Source organism: Podarcis raffonei, chromosome 16 (assembly GCF_027172205.1).
Source record: "Podarcis raffonei isolate rPodRaf1 chromosome 16, rPodRaf1.pri, whole genome shotgun sequence".
Classification (NCBI taxonomy): domain Eukaryota; kingdom Metazoa; phylum Chordata; class Lepidosauria; order Squamata; family Lacertidae; genus Podarcis; species Podarcis raffonei.
Genome location: NC_070617.1, coordinates 8789133 through 8810027, shown reverse-complemented (window position 1 = coordinate 8810027; position 20895 = coordinate 8789133). Strand labels below are relative to the sequence as shown.

At 49.2% G+C, this 20895-nt stretch overlaps 1 protein-coding gene across 7 annotated transcripts in view; it reads left to right on the top strand.

The window, feature by feature from the left end:
• Positions 1-1073: 1073 nt before the first annotated feature.
• ADAR (adenosine deaminase RNA specific) overlaps positions 1074-20895 on the top strand; it is a 43087-nt gene continuing 23265 nt past the window's right edge. Inside the window, exons 1-2 of one of the 7 annotated variants that reach the window (XM_053370141.1) lie at positions 1074-1220; positions 18963-20586. In XM_053370141.1, the coding sequence (XP_053226116.1) occupies positions 19058-20586 (1529 nt within the window). In that variant the 5' untranslated portion in view covers positions 1074-1220; positions 18963-19057. Of the gene's footprint in view, positions 1221-1500; positions 1524-8062; positions 8149-16301; positions 16670-18962; positions 20587-20895 lie in introns of those variants that run through there. The other 6 variants (XM_053370143.1, XM_053370142.1, XM_053370147.1 and 3 more) reach the window with 6 other exon arrangements.

Genomic DNA, 20895 nt, shown 5'->3' with positions numbered 1-20895 from the left:
CTCAGCCATGTAGCTCACTGGATTAGGCCAGTCACTGCCTCCCAGCCAAACCCACCTCACAGGGTTGCTGTGAGGATAACATCGGGGAGGAAAACAGTGAGCTCCTTGGGAGGGAAAGTAAATGTACAAATGAACAAGCAGACAATTTTAACTGTGTGAAGGTGAAAACTTTTAGATAAAGGGGTATTTTTAAAAAAACAAAGGAAAAAATCCAAGCAATAAATCAATTAAACATGCTGCAGCCTAGCAACAATGATTTTATATATTACCATCATTATTGGCTTGGGATGCACCCAGCTAAATCATACTCAAGAGTCGTTTAGTCGTGTCCGACTCTTTGTGACCCCCTGGACCAGAGCACGCCAGGCACTCCTGTCTTCCACTGCCTCTCGCAGTTTGGTCAAACTCATGCTGGTAGCTTTGAGAACACTGTCCCACCATCTCGTCCTCTGTCGTCCCCTTCTCCTTGTGCCCGCCATCTTTCCCAACATCAGGGTCTTTTCCAGGGAGTCTTCTCTTCTCATGAGGTGGCCAAAGTCTTGGAGCCTCAGCTTCAGGATCTGTCCTTCCAGTGAGCACTCAGGGCTGATTTCCTTCAGAATGGATAGGTTTGATCTTCTTGCAGTCCATCAAACCTATCCATTCTGAAGGAAATCGGCCCTGAGTGCTCACTGGAAGGACAGATCCTGAAGCTGAGGCTCCAATCCTTTGGCCACCTCATGAGAAGACTCCCTAGACCCACTGAATATACTGCGCCTAAATTAACCCTGTCCATTGCTTTCAAAGCTTCTAAAGTACGATTACAGTTTAGATACAATGGCATGTGAGCCCTCTTGAGAATCCTTGGATGGGGGAGATTTATAAATAAAATTAAAAATACATTTTAAAAAATGGCTCCTGCTCTCTCGCCCCCCTGCCTTTCACAAAGGTACACTGCCTCTGACTATGGAGGGTTCTCTATCATACGCACAGCGAGCGAAGACAAACACCTTCCCCTGCCTAGGCGAAGGGCCTGTCACGTGACGCCAGGGCAAGCCCGGGTCACGTGACGTCGCTGCAGCCGCCGGTCGCGCCGCGCGTGACGGCACCACTCTGCGCCCAGCACGGCGGCGCTGAGCAGAAAAAAGGAGAAAGCGGACCGCTGAGGGGGGGAGTTCGCCGCGGGCCCAACAGTCGCCGCTGACGGGCGGCCGAGCTCCGGGGCGGAAGCGGCCGAGCGGGTAAGGAGCCTCCGAGAAGCCTCCGGCTGAGGGAAAAGGAGCGGGAGGAGAGCGCGGGAGGGGGAAAGCGGCGGGCGCTGGGCGGGAAAGCGGCGCTTCGCTCCGCGCGTGCGCACTGCCCTGCTGTGAGAGGAAGCTGCCGCCCAGCGCGCATGCGCGGCCGAGCGACGCTTTCCCCGCCCCCCTTTACCAGGGCGAGCAGTGCGCCGCTTTTCCCTCGATAAGACTCGGCGGCCTTCTGCTTCGCGCATGCGCGCCTACTGCTGGCCGGTGTTCTCTGCGTCTTAAGCGACGATGCGCTCAGTAAGCCAAAGGGGCGGGGAAGGCGGAGGTTTGCGTTGCCCAAGAGGAGAGGATGGGAGAGGTGGGTGGGAGATGAGAGAGGCAGAGAAAGGGGCGGGAGGGGTTGTCTCGCGTTGTCATCTCTTGTCTGCCTCGCGCTTCCTTATTTTTTTTTGGGAGGGGGGATCGGGGCCCTGCAGAGAAATCCAGCCAGCGGATCCTGTGCACGCTTAGCCTGGGAGCGCAGCCCCGTTAAACTCAGTGAGGTTTGCTCCTGTGGGGAATTGCACAGTTAGTTAGCATGCAATCCTGCATTTCCTGAGTTCAGTGGGCCTGACTTCTGAGTGTACACACGCAGGGTTGCACTATTCAAGGGCAGAGCCATGACAAAAAAACTCCCACCAAATAACCCCAGGAATGGTAGTTTGCGAAGGGTACTGGGAATTGTAGATCTGTGAGGGGAAACTATAGTTCCCAGGACTGTTGGGAGTCATGTACTTTAAATGTGCATTGGGTGTGCTTTAAATAATAATAATAATACATTTTTATTTATACCCCACCCTCCCCAGCCAAGACCAGACTCAGGGCGGCTAACAACCAATAATAAAAACAAGTTGATTAAAATACAGTTTAAAAGATTAAGATACAACATTAAAACATTAGGATGCAGCCTCTTCACAAATGCAAGGTGTGGATCAGGCATAGGCAGACTTGGCCCTCCGGATGTTTTGGGACTACAACTCCCATCATCCCTGACCACTGGTCCTGTTAGCTAGGGATCATGGGAGTTTTAGTCCCAAAACATCTGGAGGGCCGAGTTTGCCTATGCCTGGTGTGGATCTTCCCCATGAGTATTGCTGTCCTTCTTTCCACCTTAACTGCCCCCTGCTCATTATACCTCAGCGCAGGTGAGAGTGGGGTGGGTGTTGCATGCCTTTCTCTCCACACCTCACTCTAGAGAAAATGGAAAGGAGATAGTTTAAAACCTAGAGCTGCTCACTAACCCCAGAAACCTTGTATCTGTGTATCTGAAGAAGTGTGCATGCACACGAAAGCTCATACCAAGAACTAACTTAGTTGGTCTTTAAGGTGCTACTGGAAGGAAAAATTTTTTTTTGTTTTGACTATGGCAGACCAACACGGCTACCTTTCTGTACCCAGAAACCTTAATGGTCTCCTCAGGAAGCATGGAATTGCAGGCCACTAGCCTCTTAGGCTTGAGCCCTAACCCCATCTACTATGGAACTGGCCCCATTGAATTAAAGAGGCTTTGCTTCTGATTAGATGGAGTTACAATTGTGCTGCTAGGGTGGTTTTAGAAAGAAGGAAAGAAAGAAAAAGACAGGCTTCTATCAAGTGGGATGTTGGAGTAGGATGGTTCACCCAGTCCTCCCCTCTGCCAGCCCGCTGCCTTTCCAATATGGTTGCAGAGGAAAATATTTTCTTTCCTCTATGCATAGGAACCACAAAGGCTGGAGGAGGAGGAATGGAGTGACATGTCCCTTCATTTCCAACCTGCTCACTTTCCTGTATGGAATTCCAGGTTGCCTATGCAACGAGATGAACTGTTAAATACAAGGTGTCCTTTTATTTTGAAGGAAGGGATATGCTTATTATTGAGTCATGACTTGAAAACAATATGTTTCCTTGTTGCTGTTCAGTATGGTTAGCATCAGTGCCCACATGATGCTTAACTGCGGTTGACTAGAAAGAGATGATCTTAATGCTGATGGGGGACAGAATGCGGTGTATTGGGGCCTTTAAACTGTCCTAATACAGACTGTGTGCTCCATATTTCTTTGAGAGTACAGACTCTGGTACTGGCTGCAGAATTCAACTTTGCAAGCATCTGGACTTTAAAAAGTAAAAGTTTCCAGCCCTTATGGTTGCCGAGGTTTGTATGGAGGTACCTGGTGAAATCTCTAAAGCCAGAGTAGTGTGAAATAAGATGTCCAGTGGTCCATGCCCAACTTGCCCCTTTTGTGACTAGCAAATCCAGCCCGCCAAAGTTAGTAACATGCATGGGGCAGGCAAAGAGTGACAGAGAACTCCATCGTTCTCACAGCAGCATGTTACACTTCTGCACTGGAGGCTTGGTGTGTGGTGGTCCACTTGGTTTCTGTGCTGGGCTCTGGAGAGGGATGGAGCCCTCCAGTCTTTCTCTGCCAAACAGCTCATCTGCCTGCATGGAATTCCTTATTGCCTCTGGCTGTCAGGCCAGCGCTTAAATGCAAGGCTGAGCGAGCCACAGTAAACTGTTCAAAATGAAAGAGTTGTACAGACATGCATGATTTAATCAGGCCGCAGTTCAGGAGTGGGGAACATTTGGACTTCCAGCTGTTGCTGAGTATCCCTGAGCTTCTTTGGGAGGAAGGGCCTGCTAAATGTTTAAAAGTAAATAAAGATTCCATCAGCCCTAGCAAGTATGTCTAATAGGCGTAGAGGGGAGGCGGGGAGCTGTAGTTCAACTGCACCTGCTGTAGTTCATATATATATTGCAAATGTGTGCAGTTGAAATGTTGTACCCTGAAAAGCTATACTATGCTCACCCCTGTTCTTTAATGGCCCCCCTCTTATCCCGCCCCAGTATATTTTGATTTAATCACCTTCATTCTGCAGGCAGTTATCTGTGCTTCATGAGAGAGGCCTGCTGCAGATCAGAGCTTAATTGAAATTGGAATCCATGCTGCTTTTCCCAATTGTCAGCCTCTGCAATAACATTAAATGCAAAAAAGGGGGGGTGCCTTTCTTTCCACCTTCCTCTCTGAATCTCAGTGTGTGTTGCTCACCAAAAATCATTTGCTTAATAGGTCTCCCCTCACCTCCCGGATGTGTTAACTCTTATTATGTGTTGCTTCCTCCTGGGTGAGGACTTGACTGGCCTCTTTGCTGGTGACTATAAATAGTCTAGGGTGGTAGTAATGACTGATTGGTTCTCAGTGTTCATCCCACTGCATGGAGAGCCTTGGGGTTTTCCGTCTGTTGCTGAAATGTGTAGCTTTCTGTTCCTGTTTCCATTTCACTTCGGAGGTAGGCTGGTAGGAATATGGAGAGCTTGAAATGTTCCTGATTCCTTATCCTCTCTGGCCGGAGCAAAAGGTGCGTGAACAAGCAAGCTGAAATGGTGGAAGAGGAGAATCAGGGGAGAAATCCTACAGAGTTACTTCCCAGTGTGATTGGACATGGACCACAGTGTGGGTGGAGACACCCTTTCACCATGGTGGCTTGCTCATGTGTCAGCTAGAACTTCCTTCTCCATCTTGCCTTTCCTCTGAGGAACTCTGAGTGGCTTGTGTGAGTTTCCCAAACAGATACTGACTGCAGTCTCAGTTGTTCCTGTTCTTGGTGGGCTAAATGGTAAAGAGCTCTGTGGCTTGTTTTGTTTTGCTGTGGAGCACGCCTTGAGTTTCACTCGTTGGTCCCTCTCTGAGCCTTAAGATTCTGTGTTAGTTCTAGATGCATCAAGGCCACTGTGCCTTGGAACCAGCCAAGCTTCCTCCTAAAACAGCAATGTTAGACAAAGATATCCAAAGTGAATAACATGTGAATGACTTTGGTAGCCCAGCTGCCAAGCCTTCCAGTGTATGCTGTTTAAAGGTGCATCAACCGCTTGTAAAAACGCGCTTCGCCAATCTGGAGGGCGCCAAGTTGGCAAAGGCTGCTATATTTTAGAATGTTTTATATTATTGGCTTCTGCCTCATAACGGGCAGACCAGCAGGTGGCTGATTACAAGCCTCAATTGTACCAACCTGCAGAGTGTGTGTAATGGGATACAGTGATGATTCTATTGATCTCTCAAGTCCTCTGAGGGAAGCTTTCTTTTTATTGCGCCTGCTTCACATGTAGCACCAGTTATCTTTACAGAGTGCCAGAAGGAAACCGGAGTGCGAATGGGTAGTTTTAAATACGGCACCTAATTAATGCGTGGAATTTGATGTGGGGGGCGGCTACGGTGGCAGTGGAAAGGAAAAGCGGATGCAACACATGTGAAGGCTGTCTGTACTATGCTAACTGAATCAAATGGAACCTCCACATTCAGAGGCAGTCTCTGATGACCCACTGCTGGGGATCAGCAGCAGCAGAGAGGAATGGCCTTCATTCCCTGTTTGTGACTTTCCTGATAGATCTCCAAACTTAGTTCAGCCCTCTGATTGCTGTAGGGGCCCTCTGCTGCACTGATGTAGGATGCTGTGTGCCTCTGTGTGTTTGTGTGTGTAAAAAAGAAATAAATAAATGGAAGACATCCTTGCATTAGGGTACAGTGGTACCTCGGGTTACATACGCTTCAGGTTACATACGCTTCAGGTTACACACTCCGCTAACCCAAAAATATTGCTTCAGGTTAAGAACTTTGCTTCAGGATGAGAACAGAAATTGTGCTCTGGCGGCGCGGTGGCAGCAGGAGGTCCCATTAGCTAAAGTGGTGCTTCAGGTTAAGAACAGTTTCATGTTAAGAACGGACCTCCGGGACGAATTAAGTACTTAACCCGAGGTACCACTGTATTGCCCATTAAGGCACTGCTTATTGTGCTTCCCAGAGAAGGAGGGGCTGCAGCTCAGTGTTGAAAAATCTGTTTTCCATTGTGAATGCTCCAGGTTCAATCCCCAGTTTCTCCAGGTAGGGCTTGGAGAGAACCCTGTCTGAAATGCTGGAGAGCCGCTTTGAGTCATTGTCGACCAGGAGTTTGCAGACTGTGGTCTATGGACTACCAGTGGTCCGCATACTTCATTCAGGTGGTCTGTGGCATGCATGTGGACTTGTGGTTGAAAATGGGAGGACGGCACATGCATCTCATTAAATATTCACAGTTGCTTTTAAATTGTGTTTCCGTGGCTTCGTTATTTCTCATATTGTATTGCAATTTGAATCCTGTGGAATCGACTAAAATACAATTATATAAGGAGAAAATGCCATTAAAAATCATACAGCATCTAGCATAGCACATTACATTGCTACAACACGCATGAAGCAGGTTCGCCAAGCCCCTCAGCAACTTCTAGGTAGTTAGTGGGAAATTATTTATTTATTATTTGAACCGTGAGTGTAGACACAGAATTGAGCAAGACAGACAAATGGTCTGATTCAGCCTAGGGCAGCTTCCTATGCCTGGACCACCACGTTGGCTGCTGCAAGGAAGGGATTATTGACCAAGATTTGGCTTTGACTTGATGCAGCTTGTCCCCTCTGATGTTCTTAAACAAATTCATAAAAGCTGCTCCCTTACATTCCAACAAGTCCTGGTCTCTGGGTTCCTTGGCCAGACTGCAGGTGTTGGCAGGATTTGTCCCAAGCATTACAAGGGGCTTAGCCCCTCTAGGTCCCAGTCGGAGCTCCCAGGAGGACGGGTTGCTCTCTGGTGTCGATGTGGGACTAGGGGGACCCCCCCCCCAAGGTAGGCTTGCCCCAAGTGTGGAGTGCACCTTCGCAGATTGTAATTGGGGGGAGGAGTTAAAACAGTTCCTGATTTAAATTTTGAAACCTGACCCTAAATGCATTGGCTTGTATCCAACGAAGTATTATGTCCAGAGTAGATTCCCTGAAATCAAGGGATGCAGCTAAATTAAGACTCAATCCATGCAAAGGTAGGATAGGTAAAGGTAAAGGGACCCCTGACGATTAGGTCCAGTTGTGGCCGACTCTGGGGTTGCGGCGTTCATCTCGCTTTATTGGCCGAGGGAGCCGGCATACAGCTTCCGGGTCATGTGGCCAGCATGACTAAGCTGCTTCTGGCGAACCAGAGCAGTGCACGGAAACGCCGTTTACCTTCCTGCCAGAGCGGTACCTATTTATCTACTTGCACTTTGACGTGCTTTCGAACTGCTAGGTTGGCAGGAGCAGGGACCGAGCAACGGGAGCTCACCCCGTCGTGGGGATTCGAACCGCCGACCTTCTGATCAGCAAGTCCTAGGCTCTGTGGTTTAACCCACAGTGCCACCCGCGTCCCTTAAAGGTAGGATACACACGGTTTAAACAAGGAACGTAAACCCTCAAGCGCTCTAGTTTTCTGATTCCAAATCCTAGACGGCGCACATTATTTTTAGAAATAATAATAATAATAATAAAGCCCTTGATAGACGCCCCCCTCCAAACTCCCATTTCAGTTTGTTCCATCCGTTTCTAAACCATCTATACCTGTGTCGTTCATCACCACCACGTGTGTTTAACAGGGAAGGTTTCTTTATAGGCATGTAGCTGTGGAGGCTGGTGTTAGCAACTTAAACATAGCTGTCAACTTTCCCCTTTTCTTGCGAGGAATCCTATTCGGAATAAGGGAACTTCCCTTTAAAAAAAGGGAAAAGTTGACAGCTATGAACTTAAACCATGCCTGATGCTGCTCTTTGAACTTCCTTTCCCTCTCCTTTTCAAAAAGGCGGTACCTGGGAAGAGGGAGATTAGGTTTCCTCCTCTCCTCTCTTCCGCCAAAGGGTTTCGAAGACTGGAGGCGGAGAGTTTTGTGCCCTCTCCAAAGAAGGCGGCTCCGGCTTCACTTCCTCCTCCTCCCCATACTTCCCCCCCCGTATCACGTGCTTGGTGGCGGCGCGCTGCTGTTCTTTCGTCATCAGCCCTTGCCGGCGACCCTCCTGCACAATAGAGGCGGCTTCAATCGACGGTGCCCGCAGGGTAGTTTTTTGGGGGGAGGTAAGGTAAGGCCAGGCCAAGGCAAGCTTCGCTCGGAAGGGGATCGGGGCACGGAGGGGGGGTGCATGTGTGTGTGTGCAAAGTCCTGCTTTCCACCGTCTTGGAAGAAGCGCCCCGTTTCCCATGCATGCAACACAAGGGCCGCACAAGCCTCTCTCCAGCCCCCTTCCCCCCCTCTCCTCTGGGGCTGCACCAGTGCCCCTCCGTAGAACTGCACCAGTAAACGCCATGCATGCAACCAGCCTGTCCCTAGACGAGCCCGATCCACTTGCATGCCTACTCGGAGGTGAATTCCGCGGAGCTCAGCGGGATTAACTCCCGCGTCGGAGAGGGGCATAGGATTGCAGCGTGATCTGCAAAATGGAACCTCCGGGTTGAGAAGCAGTATACCTTTGAACGTCAGTTGTTAGGAGAGGGAGCAACCCCCGGAAATCGGGAGCGGGGTTGTTTTTCTGCCTTGCTGAAGGCTTCGCAGAAGAAACACGCAGTCAGCCCTTATTGGAAAAGGGGTTACTGTGGGTCTGGTCAGGGCAGTTGCCCATTAAACAGCACGCTTTGCATTAGTTGCTAACAAAATCAGCTGTAGTTTGGGAAAGGAATGTAGGCTATGTTAGAGAACTAGTGTAGCTTAATGGTGAAAAGCCTGGGTTGTGAACCTGGAAGTACTCTGTTCAGATGTTGTCTCAGTATGTTGTAGCAAAGTGGAGCAGTGAAGGTTAAGTGCACGCACACACAATAGGATGATAACCATCCTGGCCCACCTTAAAGGGTTGTTTGTGAGCATTATTTTAAAGTGCTCTGTATAAATTCTGAGTAGTTCCGTTTATTTTTGTTATGAGCTTCACTACAGTGGACTTGGATCTTTCGTATCTCATGGATGGTTGTGTGGTATGCATCTTCGATTGTTTACATTGACTTGTTTATACCTGCCTCCTAAAGATTAATCCAAAGTGGCTAAGCACACATTAAAAAGTGTGTCTCCTGTGCTTACATTAATCCACAGCATGGTGGGTTTGCTATAGTCCAATGCATGCAGTGTTAACCCCTCCCCTTGAAGTCTCCCCGCAATCCTGTGTCTACCAGTGGCTGTCCTGTGGGAAAGGTTCTGTGAGAACACAGAGGCAAACAAAGGTTTCGTACACATTGCCACTTACTTCTATTCCAGTGCTCTTCCACCACTGGTGTCCATAGGTATCCTGTGCTTTCTTGAGAAACACTGTTGCTTGATGCATTTCCCATCTGATTTGAATATATAAACTATTGCTATGCTGAGGTGTATACTTTTCAGACATTTCTTGTGCATGTGCGGATGACAGCCTATGTGCAGTTGGCAGTTTCATTGAGTAGCAGTTTGGGGTGCATGAGTTGCAGGCACGGGGAAACAAACCTGGTAGTGGTGTATACAGCTGCTTAAAAAAAGCAACTTGAAGCACAGGGGGAACTACTCCCACTGTGTTTTAAGCCGCTAATGTGTACATGCCAGCAAATCTGGCTCCTGTCCCAGCTCCCTTTGCCCCTCACACAAGTATTGACCACCAATTTTCTGTTGCAAGGATCCTGACAACTCTTTTACACATTGATCATTGTCTTGCGACATTAATGTTGTTTGTAAGCCATCATGGAAGGAATTGCTTCCTGAAAGGTGGGGTATAAATCATTGTTGAAATGATGACCACACTTTTAGGCATTTTTCAGGCTATGCTGTCTTTCCTTTTCCCTACACCATATGCAGCAGTTTCTCTGCTAAAAAGCACATGTGTGCGTGCTTGTTTCTTGGCTTTCGGGGGGTGGTTGCCTTGTAAGAGCAGCTTGAAGCTGTAGGTAGACACTTCTGCCTCTTGATGTGGCCAAAGCATGATATTTAATTTATTTGGAACTCAATAACCGTCACTGTCGGTTGTTGGTACAAGAGAAGCTAAATAAATATTAACACAGAACAAGCACAAAAAAACAATAGCAGCATTCAGCAGTTACAGGAAGTCACAGAAAAAAACACATTTAGACAGTAAAGACAATATACTGGAAAATAAAAACACTGTTGGTATAGGAACCTGGTCAGCCATCAGTTTTACAGGAAAGCCAATTCACAGAGAGCCTAGGAACACGGGAATCTGTCTTACACCAAGTCAGGCCAGTAATCCGTCTAGCTCAGAATTGTCTACATCAGTGTTTCCCAAACTTGGGTCTCCAGCTGTTTTTGGACTACAACTCCCATCATCCCTAGCTAGCAGGACCAGCGGTCAGGGATGAAGGGAATTATAATCTGAAAACAGCTGGAGACCCAAGTTTGAGAAACTCTGGTCTACACTGATAGGCAACAGTGGCTTTTCAGGGTCTCAGGCAGGGCACATGCCCAGTGCCGCCTGTAGATGGCGGGGATTGAACCTGGGACCTTCTGCATGCAGAGCAGGTGCTCTTCTGCTGAGCTAGAGACTGTTCCTTCCATGGGAAGGATGGAGGATGGTTTTCCCCGGTCCTCCTAAGTAGGCTGGTAGCAAGACCTGTTGCTGCAGCAACCACCACACCATGGTACTATGCTGCTTGGGGAGATGGAACTTGATCCTCTACTTGCCAATCATAATTTAAGAAGAGCCATTGTGGATTGGGCCCAAGGGGCAATCTAATCTAGCATCCTCAGTCCGTCATAGCGCCCTCCGGATGCATCTAGGGAAGCCCACAAGCCGGACAGGAGAGCCACAGCGTTCTCTCATTGTAAGTCTCCCAGCAATACCCTTTTAGAAGTAGACTGCCTCTGAACATGGAGGTTCCATTTGAATATCATGATTTCTCATGACCATCTTTTTTCTAAGTGCGGTAAGGCACTATCTAGCCCTTGTGGTTCATTTCTCTCCTAATCAAAGTTTCTTGGCTTACTGATCGTGATTTCTTTCAAGAGACACGAACCACAGTCAGTGAATTCCATAAGCACAGCAGCCTGAAGATTAACAAGCCCGGCCCACTCATGTTTTTCAGAAGCTGCCGTAAGTGCTGATCCTTCCCTTTTTCTGGGTCATTTATATTCTAGCAAGTTTCAACTAAATATCTGATGTATACTTGTTTTGGTTTCTGTGCATGTGTTACAGATAAATAAGATGTTGCCTCGCCGCATGTAACACAAGTGTTTGTTTCTGTGGTTGAGAATAGCTGTGCCAAGTGGGGTGGCGGTGAGCTCAATCTTCCCACCCCTGCAATCTTAATTTGTGGGATAATTGTTGTCAGTAGCTTTTATCCATGTTAAGTAGAGGACCAGGCTAATTTCCTGGATGGTGGGGATATCATGGCATCTGTATCTGTCCTGCTACATAAGCTGCCCAGGAGGGTCTCACTCCTATCAGCGACCATAAAGCAACTAACTGCACCTTTTGGATCAAGTGCATTGCCCCGCATAGAGCTCATTGCAGCCATCCAGGTTTGAAGTAACCAGTGCCTGAACCACTGTGGCCCAGCTTCCCCAGTCCAGGTTGCAGCTGTCGTAACCAGTTGCAGTTGGTAAAATGCACTTCTAGCCATTCATGTTACCTGGACCTCCAGGGACAAAGCTGGATCCAGAAGCAGCCCCAGACTGTGAACCTGCTCCTTCAGGAAAAGAATGGACCAATTGCTTGGACCTGGGGACCCTTCGCCCACAGTGCCTCCGCCTTGCCAAGATTCAAGCTCAGCTTGTTTCTCCACATCCCATCTCACCACTGCGTCCAGGGCGCTGCTCTAGGGCTTGCTTGCATGGCCTCTCCTGATTCAAATGTTGTGGATAAATAGAGCCGAGTGTCAGCAGCATACTGATGGCACCTTGCCCCAAAACACCTAATGACTGCTCCCAGCGGCTTCATATAGAAATGAAATAGCGTGGGAGATGAGATAGTGCCCTGCGGCAGGCGCCCCATTCATTATGCACATCAAAAAGAGAGCTGAACGGTATAGTTGCCTCTATCCCGAGTCAGACCATTGGCCTCTCACTTTGAAGGCAGCAGCTCTCAGCAAAGACTGCCAGACCCGTTATTGGTGCATTTCAGGGGGTTGGATTAGATGACCCTTTGAGTCCCAACTCTACAGTTCTGTGATTCCTTTTTATTAACTGCAGATGTTGGGAACGGAACCTGGAACCCTCAGGATGAAGCACAAGTTCTTTGCCACAGAGTTGTGAGCCCTTGAGAGAGTTCTTCCTGGGTAGTTGTGTGTAGGCTTATTTGCATGGCTGATTTTACTTTGCACAAAGCCTCTGGGCTCTGCTACCGTCAACAGCTACGACATTTTGCAGACTGTTAAGTTTGGCTTTGAAAGTTGTTGAGATGTGCATTTCACTTTAGTCAGTGTCCATGCTGCCCAAAACCTTCCTCATTTAAGAATCCAAAGAAGGAAGCTTTTTTTCCTTTCTTTTTCAAAGCGTATTCTCAATCGGGCAGGAAATGGGATATGTGTGAACTGCAGACTTGGCTGCCACAAGAGATGTTGTTGGCTCCAAATAATTGAAATATGTTTGGCAACGCCATGAATATTGGGCACGTACTTTCCCTCTGGGATAAAGTTACCGCCCTTGAACCTTGTTGCAAAGCGCAGCGTGAGAGCTGCAACTGGGGTGAAATTTCACCTTCCCGGCTCAAGTGATCAGGCAGTTTGAACAGAGCCAGAGGGGCTGCTCTCAGAGTGCCAGGTTAGACAGGTGAGTTGAACTGTGGCTGGTAAGTTTCTGTGGTGGTGTTTAGGCCCCCTGGGTGTTAGAAGAGGGCAGGGGCAAACTGGGAGGGTGAATTCCTCCCCTTTTGTAATTTAGATCCCCCCGCAACTTATGCTTAGCTGGTTTCAAGAACATGATGCAAACACATGCAAAAGCTTAGATCTCCTTTCGATGTGTCACAGCTGCCTGAGAGAAGGCTGCTGGCTGAAACCAGAATGATGATGATGTTAGAATTTATACACCACCTTTCATTTGAAGCAGAAAATGCCAAGGTTTGGTATTTGCACTTGGGCAAAAAAAATGAGAGGCACAAATACAAGATGGGTGACACCTGGCTTGAGAGCAGTACATGTGAAAAGGATCTAGGAGTCTTGGTTGACCACAAACTTGACATGAGCCAACAGTGTGACGCGGCAGCTAAAAAAGCCAATGCAATTCTGGGCTGCATCAATAGGAGTATAGCATCTAGATCAAGGGAAGTAATAGTGCCACTGTATTCTGCTCTGGTCAGACCTCACCTGGAGTACTGTGTCCAGTTCTGGGCACCACAGTTCAAGAAGGACACTGACAAACTGGAACGTGTCCAGAGGAGGGCAACCAAAATGGTCAAAGGCCTGGAAACGATGCCTTATGAGGAACGGCTAAGGGAGCTGGGCATGTTTAGCCTGGAGAAGAGGAGGTTAAGGGGTGATATGATAGCCATGTTCAAATATATAAAAGGATGTCACATAGAGGAGGGAGAAAGGTTGTTTTCTGCTGCTCCAGAGAAGCGGACACGGAGCAATGGATCCAAACTACAAGAAAGAAGATTCCACCTAAACATTAGGAAGAACTTCCTGACAGTAAGAGCTGTTCGACAGTGGAATTTGCTGCCAAGGAGTGTGGTGGAGTCTCCTTCTTTGGAGGTCTTTAAGCAGAGGCTTGACAACCATATGTCAGGAGTGCTCTGATGGTGTTTCCTGCTTGGCAGGGGGTTGGACTCGATGGCCCTTGTGGTCTCTTCCAACTCTATGATTCTAAGGTGGTTCACAAAAAGATAAAGACAGCAGCGAAATGACGACAACAAAACCAGTAATGACACAGGTGCCCACAATTAATTAGAATGCATTGTAAAACAGCTGCATTAAAACATACATGATTAAACTATATAGTAAACAAGTCCATCAAAGCAGCATCACAATTAAAACATGAGTCTTAAGCGGGGAAGTGTTTGTCTGAACAGTTGTATGTTCAAGAGCTGGCAGAAGGCCAGTGCGTGATGGGGCCTCCTGTATTTCAACAGGTAGAGCATTAAGCAACACTGGTGCCACGACTGAGAAAGCCCACCTCAGTGTTACCACAAGCAGATAATCATCAGGCTATGGCAGAATGAATCGTCTTAATGCCTTACCAGGCAGTGGTGGGAAATGGCACCTTTCGGTTAACCTGGTCCAGAGTTAAGCTCTTTCCTTCCTTCTGGAAAGACCTGCCTCCGATCTTTCCAGTGTATCTTGAGGCCGCTATATATTTTTTTGGGGGGTGGGGAATAACTTGTGTTTTAATGGGGCAGAGTGTTGGTGGGCTTTGAATCTTAACCTTGGTGAATTGAGGAGAGGGCCCAAAGGTTCTTGATCCATGTACAGTGGTACCTCAGGTTACAGACGCTTCAGGTTACAGACACTTCAGGTTACAGACTCCGCTAACCCAGAAATAGTACCGCAGGTTAATAACGTTGCTTCAGGATGAGAACAGAAATCGCGGGGCGGCAGCAGCAGCGGGAGGCCCCATTAGCTAAAGTGGTGCCTCAGGTTAAGAACAGTTTCAGGTTAAGAACAGACCTTCAGAACGAATTAAGTTCTTAACTCGAGGTACCACTGTATTCATAACTTACAAGAATGAGTCCTATAGAGTATGCATGAATACCCAATGATCTTTGTGACTTCACTCTGAAAGGCAGACACTGTATGTAATATCACATCGGTGTTGGTTGTTATTGGGTGCTTTATTGGCCATAGAGCTATTCGTTGTAAAGTTTTAAAATCCTTTCACGTTCATGCCACAAAAGCATGGTGCTCAGTTTATTGCTGTTTTGTTTTGGTTTTTAAATTCTTTCGGATGGCTTCTTTGCCAAAGATGAACCAGGTGCTTCCCACTGTTCCTCATCCCATGCAACAGCTGTGCAGTTCTGCCCCCCCCCCATTGAACTGACCTGGCGAGCTCTTCCACAGTCACCATGTGCATGTCTCGTTTTGCACCTGGAGAGGCGAGCGGGTTATCTGAGCCTGTTAACCAATCCGAGGAGGAAAGTTTATGCTGTGCCATTTGCAACCTGCCCTTGACCCGGTTTTGAGCTACGCGCCTGCATCGCTTAATGCTTCTCACTTGGAGTTCTAGGATGGCTCCTGGCGCCTCTGCTCTGTTGGCTGTCTGAGATCTGTAGGTATCAATTATGTGTGTTAACCCAGCATGCTGGCTGATGGGAGTTGTAGTCCAAAATATTTGGAGGGCATGATAGATCGGCCTACGGCTATGTTAAGAGGAGATAGTTTGGGGGGGGGGCGCGCATGTCACTTCCATTCAGTTTTCTCTTCTGTCATATCCAGGCCTCATCTGCACCATACATTGAAAGCACTATTTAAACAGTTGTGGCTTCTCCCTAAAGAATCCTGGGAAACGGTTGTTTGTTAGGGGTGCTGAGGGTTAGGAAACCCATATTCCCCTCCTAGAGTTCCCTGGGAAAAGGAATTGATTGTTAAACCACTCTGAGAATCGTAGCGCTGTGTGTATTGTAATTTGTCAAGATGACACGCACCCATAGGAGGTGAAGCCAGAGCAGTCATTCATACATTCACCTAGTCATTCACTAGGCAGGTTCTTCAATACTCTCCGTACTGGAAGTTACTGAGCAGTGAGCAATGGCTGAAAAGAGCCACCTCCATGAAGGCAAATGGGCAGTTGCTGTTGTGGATAGATGCATGTGTGTCTCAGGAGCCTTCGAAACAAACAAGCAGATAGAGGTGTGTGAACTTAGTACTGAGGCTGGTTTAGGAATGACCAAAGGTATTGTTAAGGAGATGCGGAAAGATACCCCAAACTGCAGGAAGCTGGTGCCTCCTTGGTTGCAGTGTTGGAGCAGAGAAGGCTGAGTTGAGGTCTGGCAGCTCTGGGTAAGGGATAAAGGAAAGAAGAGTTAGAAGTGAACGAATCTCCCAGTTAGAGAAGCATGAGATTCTGGTAAGTGCTTTCCCTTCTGCCTCACAGATAATAGTCACTCCCACCAGCCTGTGATGAAAAGGAACCAAAAGTATTTTCCTGTAAGGGGCTGTGGGGCTTTCCCTTCCTATGCTTTTTTACTTCTAGGCAATGCTGCAATGAGCTTGCAAGAGAGGGGGAGGAAGCACTCATCATCGGTTTCTCTCCCCACCTAAAGTCCCCCCCCCCCCCGCAAAACCCTAAAGCTAATGGCTTTAACTCCGGCCCATCCCTCTGGCTGTAACTAGACACTCCTTGGGCGGAACAGCATAGAGGGAGGCTGGACCTCCGGAGAATTGAAAGCGAAACTTATCTGGCAGTTATGTTAAGTGAGTGATTCTAGCCTGCCTGCTGCACTGTGGAGAGAGAAGGGAGGAGGATAGTGGGGTGTTTGTGTAATTCTTGCAGAGTCCTTGCTTTGTGGCGAGCCTTTCCTTCTTCCCTACCACCCACGGGTGTCTGTCTCTCTCATAGTGTGGGGGACACACACCTCCTCTTTCTCCTCTTCCCTTGCCCCCTCCTTGTTCTGGGGAAGGCCTTCTCTTCGCAGAGCTTTCCCCCTCTTTTTTTGTTTCTTGCTATCTATGCAATGCCTGGTTCTTACCAGCGTGGAACAAAAAGAGGTAAGACTATCCGGTTTCCCTTATCTATACCTGTTTTACCAGTTGCCTCCCCTTGAAATGTCTGGAATTCTCTCTGCGACCCCTCAACCAACCCAACCCCAACCCCGCCTTCCTTGTTCCCTTGTAGCTCCTGAGATTGAGGTAGTTAGGGTTTGAACAGAGGGTATTCTGGAAAGGAATATCGCTCCCTCTCTATGGGCTTCAAAACTGCCGAAAACCCCAGAGAGCCACTGCCAGTCAGTGTAGGCATTACTAAGCTAGCTGGACCGATGTTCTGACTTCTCATAAAGCAAGTTCCTGTTCTCCCAGAGAGCAGGAGACGCTTAATTTGGTTGCTGCAGAAAGAGTCTTGTGGTGCCTTGAAAGATAGCCCATCCCATGGCTCCATACCATAGTAAATTTGTAAGTCTGAAAACACCACAGGTCTCTTTCTTTGTGTGTGGGTACTGTGACAAACTGAAGCCACAATACTGTACCTGCTTTCCTGGTGACGAAGCCCCTGTGAACTTGGTGGGGTGATCCTGTACATCTAGGAATGTAAAAGGATTGCATTGCCAGGCTGCAGTCTTGCTAGCACTTGCTTGGGAGTAAGTTCTGTTGAACTCCGTGAAGTTTGCTTTCGGATGGACCCGGCTGGGATGGCCTTAACATGGCTACCCCTCTTAAAGATTTCTTTTTCATCGACTGAAGGGAAGATGTAACTGTTATGTTGGTTCTGTGGGTTAGAACAAGGTGGTTGTTTTTATTTTAAAAAAGTTTGGCTCTCCAACATCAGTCATAGATTTTTCCAAATCTGCCTCTTGGAGAAAGGAGTTTTGAAGGCCAGGTGGTGGTCAGTTTCACAGCTGTACTGTACTCTAACACCGGTCTTGAAAGACCTACATTGGCTCCCAGTATGTTTCCGAGCACAATTCAAAGTGTTGGTGCTGACCTTTAAAGCCCTAAACGGCCTCGGTCCAGTATACCTGAAGGAGCGTCTCCACCCCCATCATTCTGCCCGGACGCTGAGGTCCAGCGCCGAGGGCCTTCTGGCGGTTCCCTCATTGCGAGAAGCAAAGCTACAGGGAACCAGGCAGAGGGCCTTCTCGGTAGTGGCGCCCGCCCTGTGGAACGCCCTTCCAGCAGATGTCAAAGCGATAAACGCCTACCTGACATTCAGAAGACATCTTAAGGCAGCCCTGTTCAGGGAAGTTTTTAACGTATGATATTTTACTGTATTTTTGGTTTTTATGGAAGCCGCCCAGAGTGGCTGGGGAGGCCCAGCCAGATGGGCGGGGTATAAATAATATATTATTATTATTATTATTATTATTATTATTATTATTATTATTATTATTATTATTACTCTGAAACCATGTAAACAGACTCTGCTGACAAACCCAATTTGCAGCTAGGTTTAATGACAAAAATCTCACATATGTATAGACTGGGGGAAATCCCAGTCATTTTGGTTTGCAAGTATTTCATCCTGGTATCTGGAATCTTAACTCTGCCCCAGGGTTGTTCCTCTTGACTGTTTTCTAAAGGTCTCCTAGGAATTGCCATTCTGCTATGAAGCTACTCTTAATCTGGCCCCAACCATATCACCACAAACGCAGGCAATATGGCTGTACAGGGAAAGGTGGGCTATGGGGTGGTTTTCCTTTTAAGAACATGAGGAGAGCTCAGAGTGGCCTGCCTGGTCCAGCATCTTGTTCACACCGTGTCCGAACAGATGTCGATGAGAAACCCACAAGCAGTGCATTAGCAAAGCTCTGCACCTGCAGTTAGCAGCAACTGTTAACTCAGGGCATGCTGCCTCTGACAGGCTTAGCAGCCACCGATGGCCTCATTCTCCCTGAATTTGTCTATCCTGGGGGAGTGGATTCCATAGTTTAACTCTGAACTGATGGGAAGAATTGCTTCTGTTCTTTCCCCCTGGATCTCTTTTACTATGAGCTGGGAAGTAAAGTTGCACAACTCTCCCTTGGTTGCCCAAGAAACCCTGAATCAAGCTGAACATACCTTGCGTTGAACTGTGTTTGGGAGACGCGTTCTCCATCCCAGGCTCATCTGTAGATCTTCCCTGACCTTGGTACCTTAAGCCAGTCTCCTCCTCTGATAAGGGAGCGCAGGTCTTCAGTAGCTGTACAGGAGGTGTCCACTCTATCTGACGGGAGCCTCTTTCCGTCGTCAGGTGTTGTCTTTTGGGAACTGGGGCAGAGGGACTGGTTTCGGTAGAACTGCGTCGGCTCCCCCGAGCGTGTATCCGAGGTCTGAAACGTGCCCTGTTCTCTTGTTTTCTCTTTGCCAGGCCTCTGCGCAGCAGCCCCCGTGAGAGCAAGCCGCAGCTGCCTCTCGTCTGGTGCACATGTGCCCGCCCCCAGCCCTGCGCCCCAGCAGCACGCTATGAGCAGAGGTGTCACTCGAGGCAGAGGTTCAGATCAGGTGCCCCCAAAACATAGCGGCCTCTCTAACCCAGCTTTCTTTAACGGTCCTCTTGTCCCGCAGGGAGGCGAGGATTTTCGGCAGCGGCAGGTCCTCTTCCTAAACGGGCAGCTCGCCGAAGCCCCGCTGTGGCAGCCCCGGGCGCAGCGACCCCAACTGTACCAGGGCAACCGCCGAGGTCCAGGCACCTTCTCACCTCCCCAGAGCTCCCAGCACAGCAGTTGGGGCGCAGCCAGGAGGCTTCCCTGCAACAGTAGCTGGCAGGAGCAGAAGCAGGCTCCCCAGCCCCCTCGGCCGAGGTACAGCGGCAATTCAAGGAGGGAAGTTGAAGGGCTCATCACAGACTTACGGCACCTGACGCTCTCCGGCCAAGGAGTTGAACAGCGGCTCTTGGAGATCTTGGGGCAGCTCCGACCTGGGGAGGCCGAATCTGCCCGCTGCCTTGCCCGTAAACTCGAAGTACAGAAGAAGGAGGTCAATCATCACCTCTACAGGCTTCTTACGCGAGGGCAGTTGTGCAAAATAGGGGAGCACCCTCCGTTGTGGAGGTTAGCAGACAGCCCTAGGCCCCAGGGAGCGTTGAGAGAAGGGAACTCCGCTGGCCAGAGGGGCCAGGGCCGATTCCCAGTTCCTGGGGGAGGAGGAGGAGGAGAAGAAGAGAGCTCTGCCTCTGACCCAGAGGACTGTCCCGATTCCGCCGCCATGGCCGAGGTCAGGGAGAAGATCTGCAACTACCTGTTCAGCGTCGCGGACTCGACGGCGCATGACCTTGCCAAAAACATCGGCCTCTCCAAGGCCCGGAACGTCAACTCCACCCTGCTGTCCTTGGAGAAGCTGGGGGAGGTGTGCAAGGAGAACGCCAACCCCCCCAAGTGGTCCCTCACTGACAACAAGCGCAAGAGGATGCAGAACAAGCAGAAGGCGGAAGAGGTCAGGGAAATGGCTGCCCCTGCTCCAAAACCGGACCCCGAGCCTCCGACCCCGTGCGCGGAACCGGAGCTGCCCGCCAGCTTGCCAGCTCCTCCTCTTCCTTCCCCTTCCCCGCCTCCTCCTCCACCGCCGCCGCCGCCGCTTCTAGAGAGTGAGGAGGAGAACGTTGAGAACGGGCAGCAGGTGTCGTCGGAGCCAGCGGAGCAGGGAGACGCTTGCTCTCCCCGGGCGGCGGCCCCCCCTCCTCGGAAGCGGCCCCGGTACCACTGGTTCCCCAACTACGACAACTTCGAGAACGGCAAGTGGGCCACCGACGACATCCCGGAGGACCTGAATGCCATCAACAACCAGGACGAGGAGTCCCGGTGCATCATGGAGTCCCCGCTCTCCCCCAGCTACGCGGCCCAGTTCGACACGGCCTTCCTGTGCACTCCCTTGGAGAAGCTCATGGCGTGCCAGAAGAAGAACCCCGTCAGTGGCTTGATCGAATACACCCAGTACACGTACCAGCATTGCGAGTTCGTCCTGCTGAAGCAGAGCGGGCCGTCACACGAGCCACGGTAAGAGAGGAGAGGGAGAGGGAAAGAGGGAGCGCTTTCTGGGGAGGGGGTTGTTCTTACCGGAGAAGGGGATTGTGCTTGCTCAGTGTTTATGCGTTTGTCTCGGACTGTGCAGGTCATTGGCAAATATGTTAAAAAGAAAAGTTTTCTCCGAAAGGAGAAGGGGGTTACTTTTGCTCAGGTTACGTTTCAATGCATTTGCCTCGGCTTGTACAAGTCACTGCAGACATTAAAAAGAGCAGTTTTCTTTAAAGCGAGAGATGTGGATTGGTTAAAATGCTCGTGTGATTACAGCTGGTTTAAGATTGT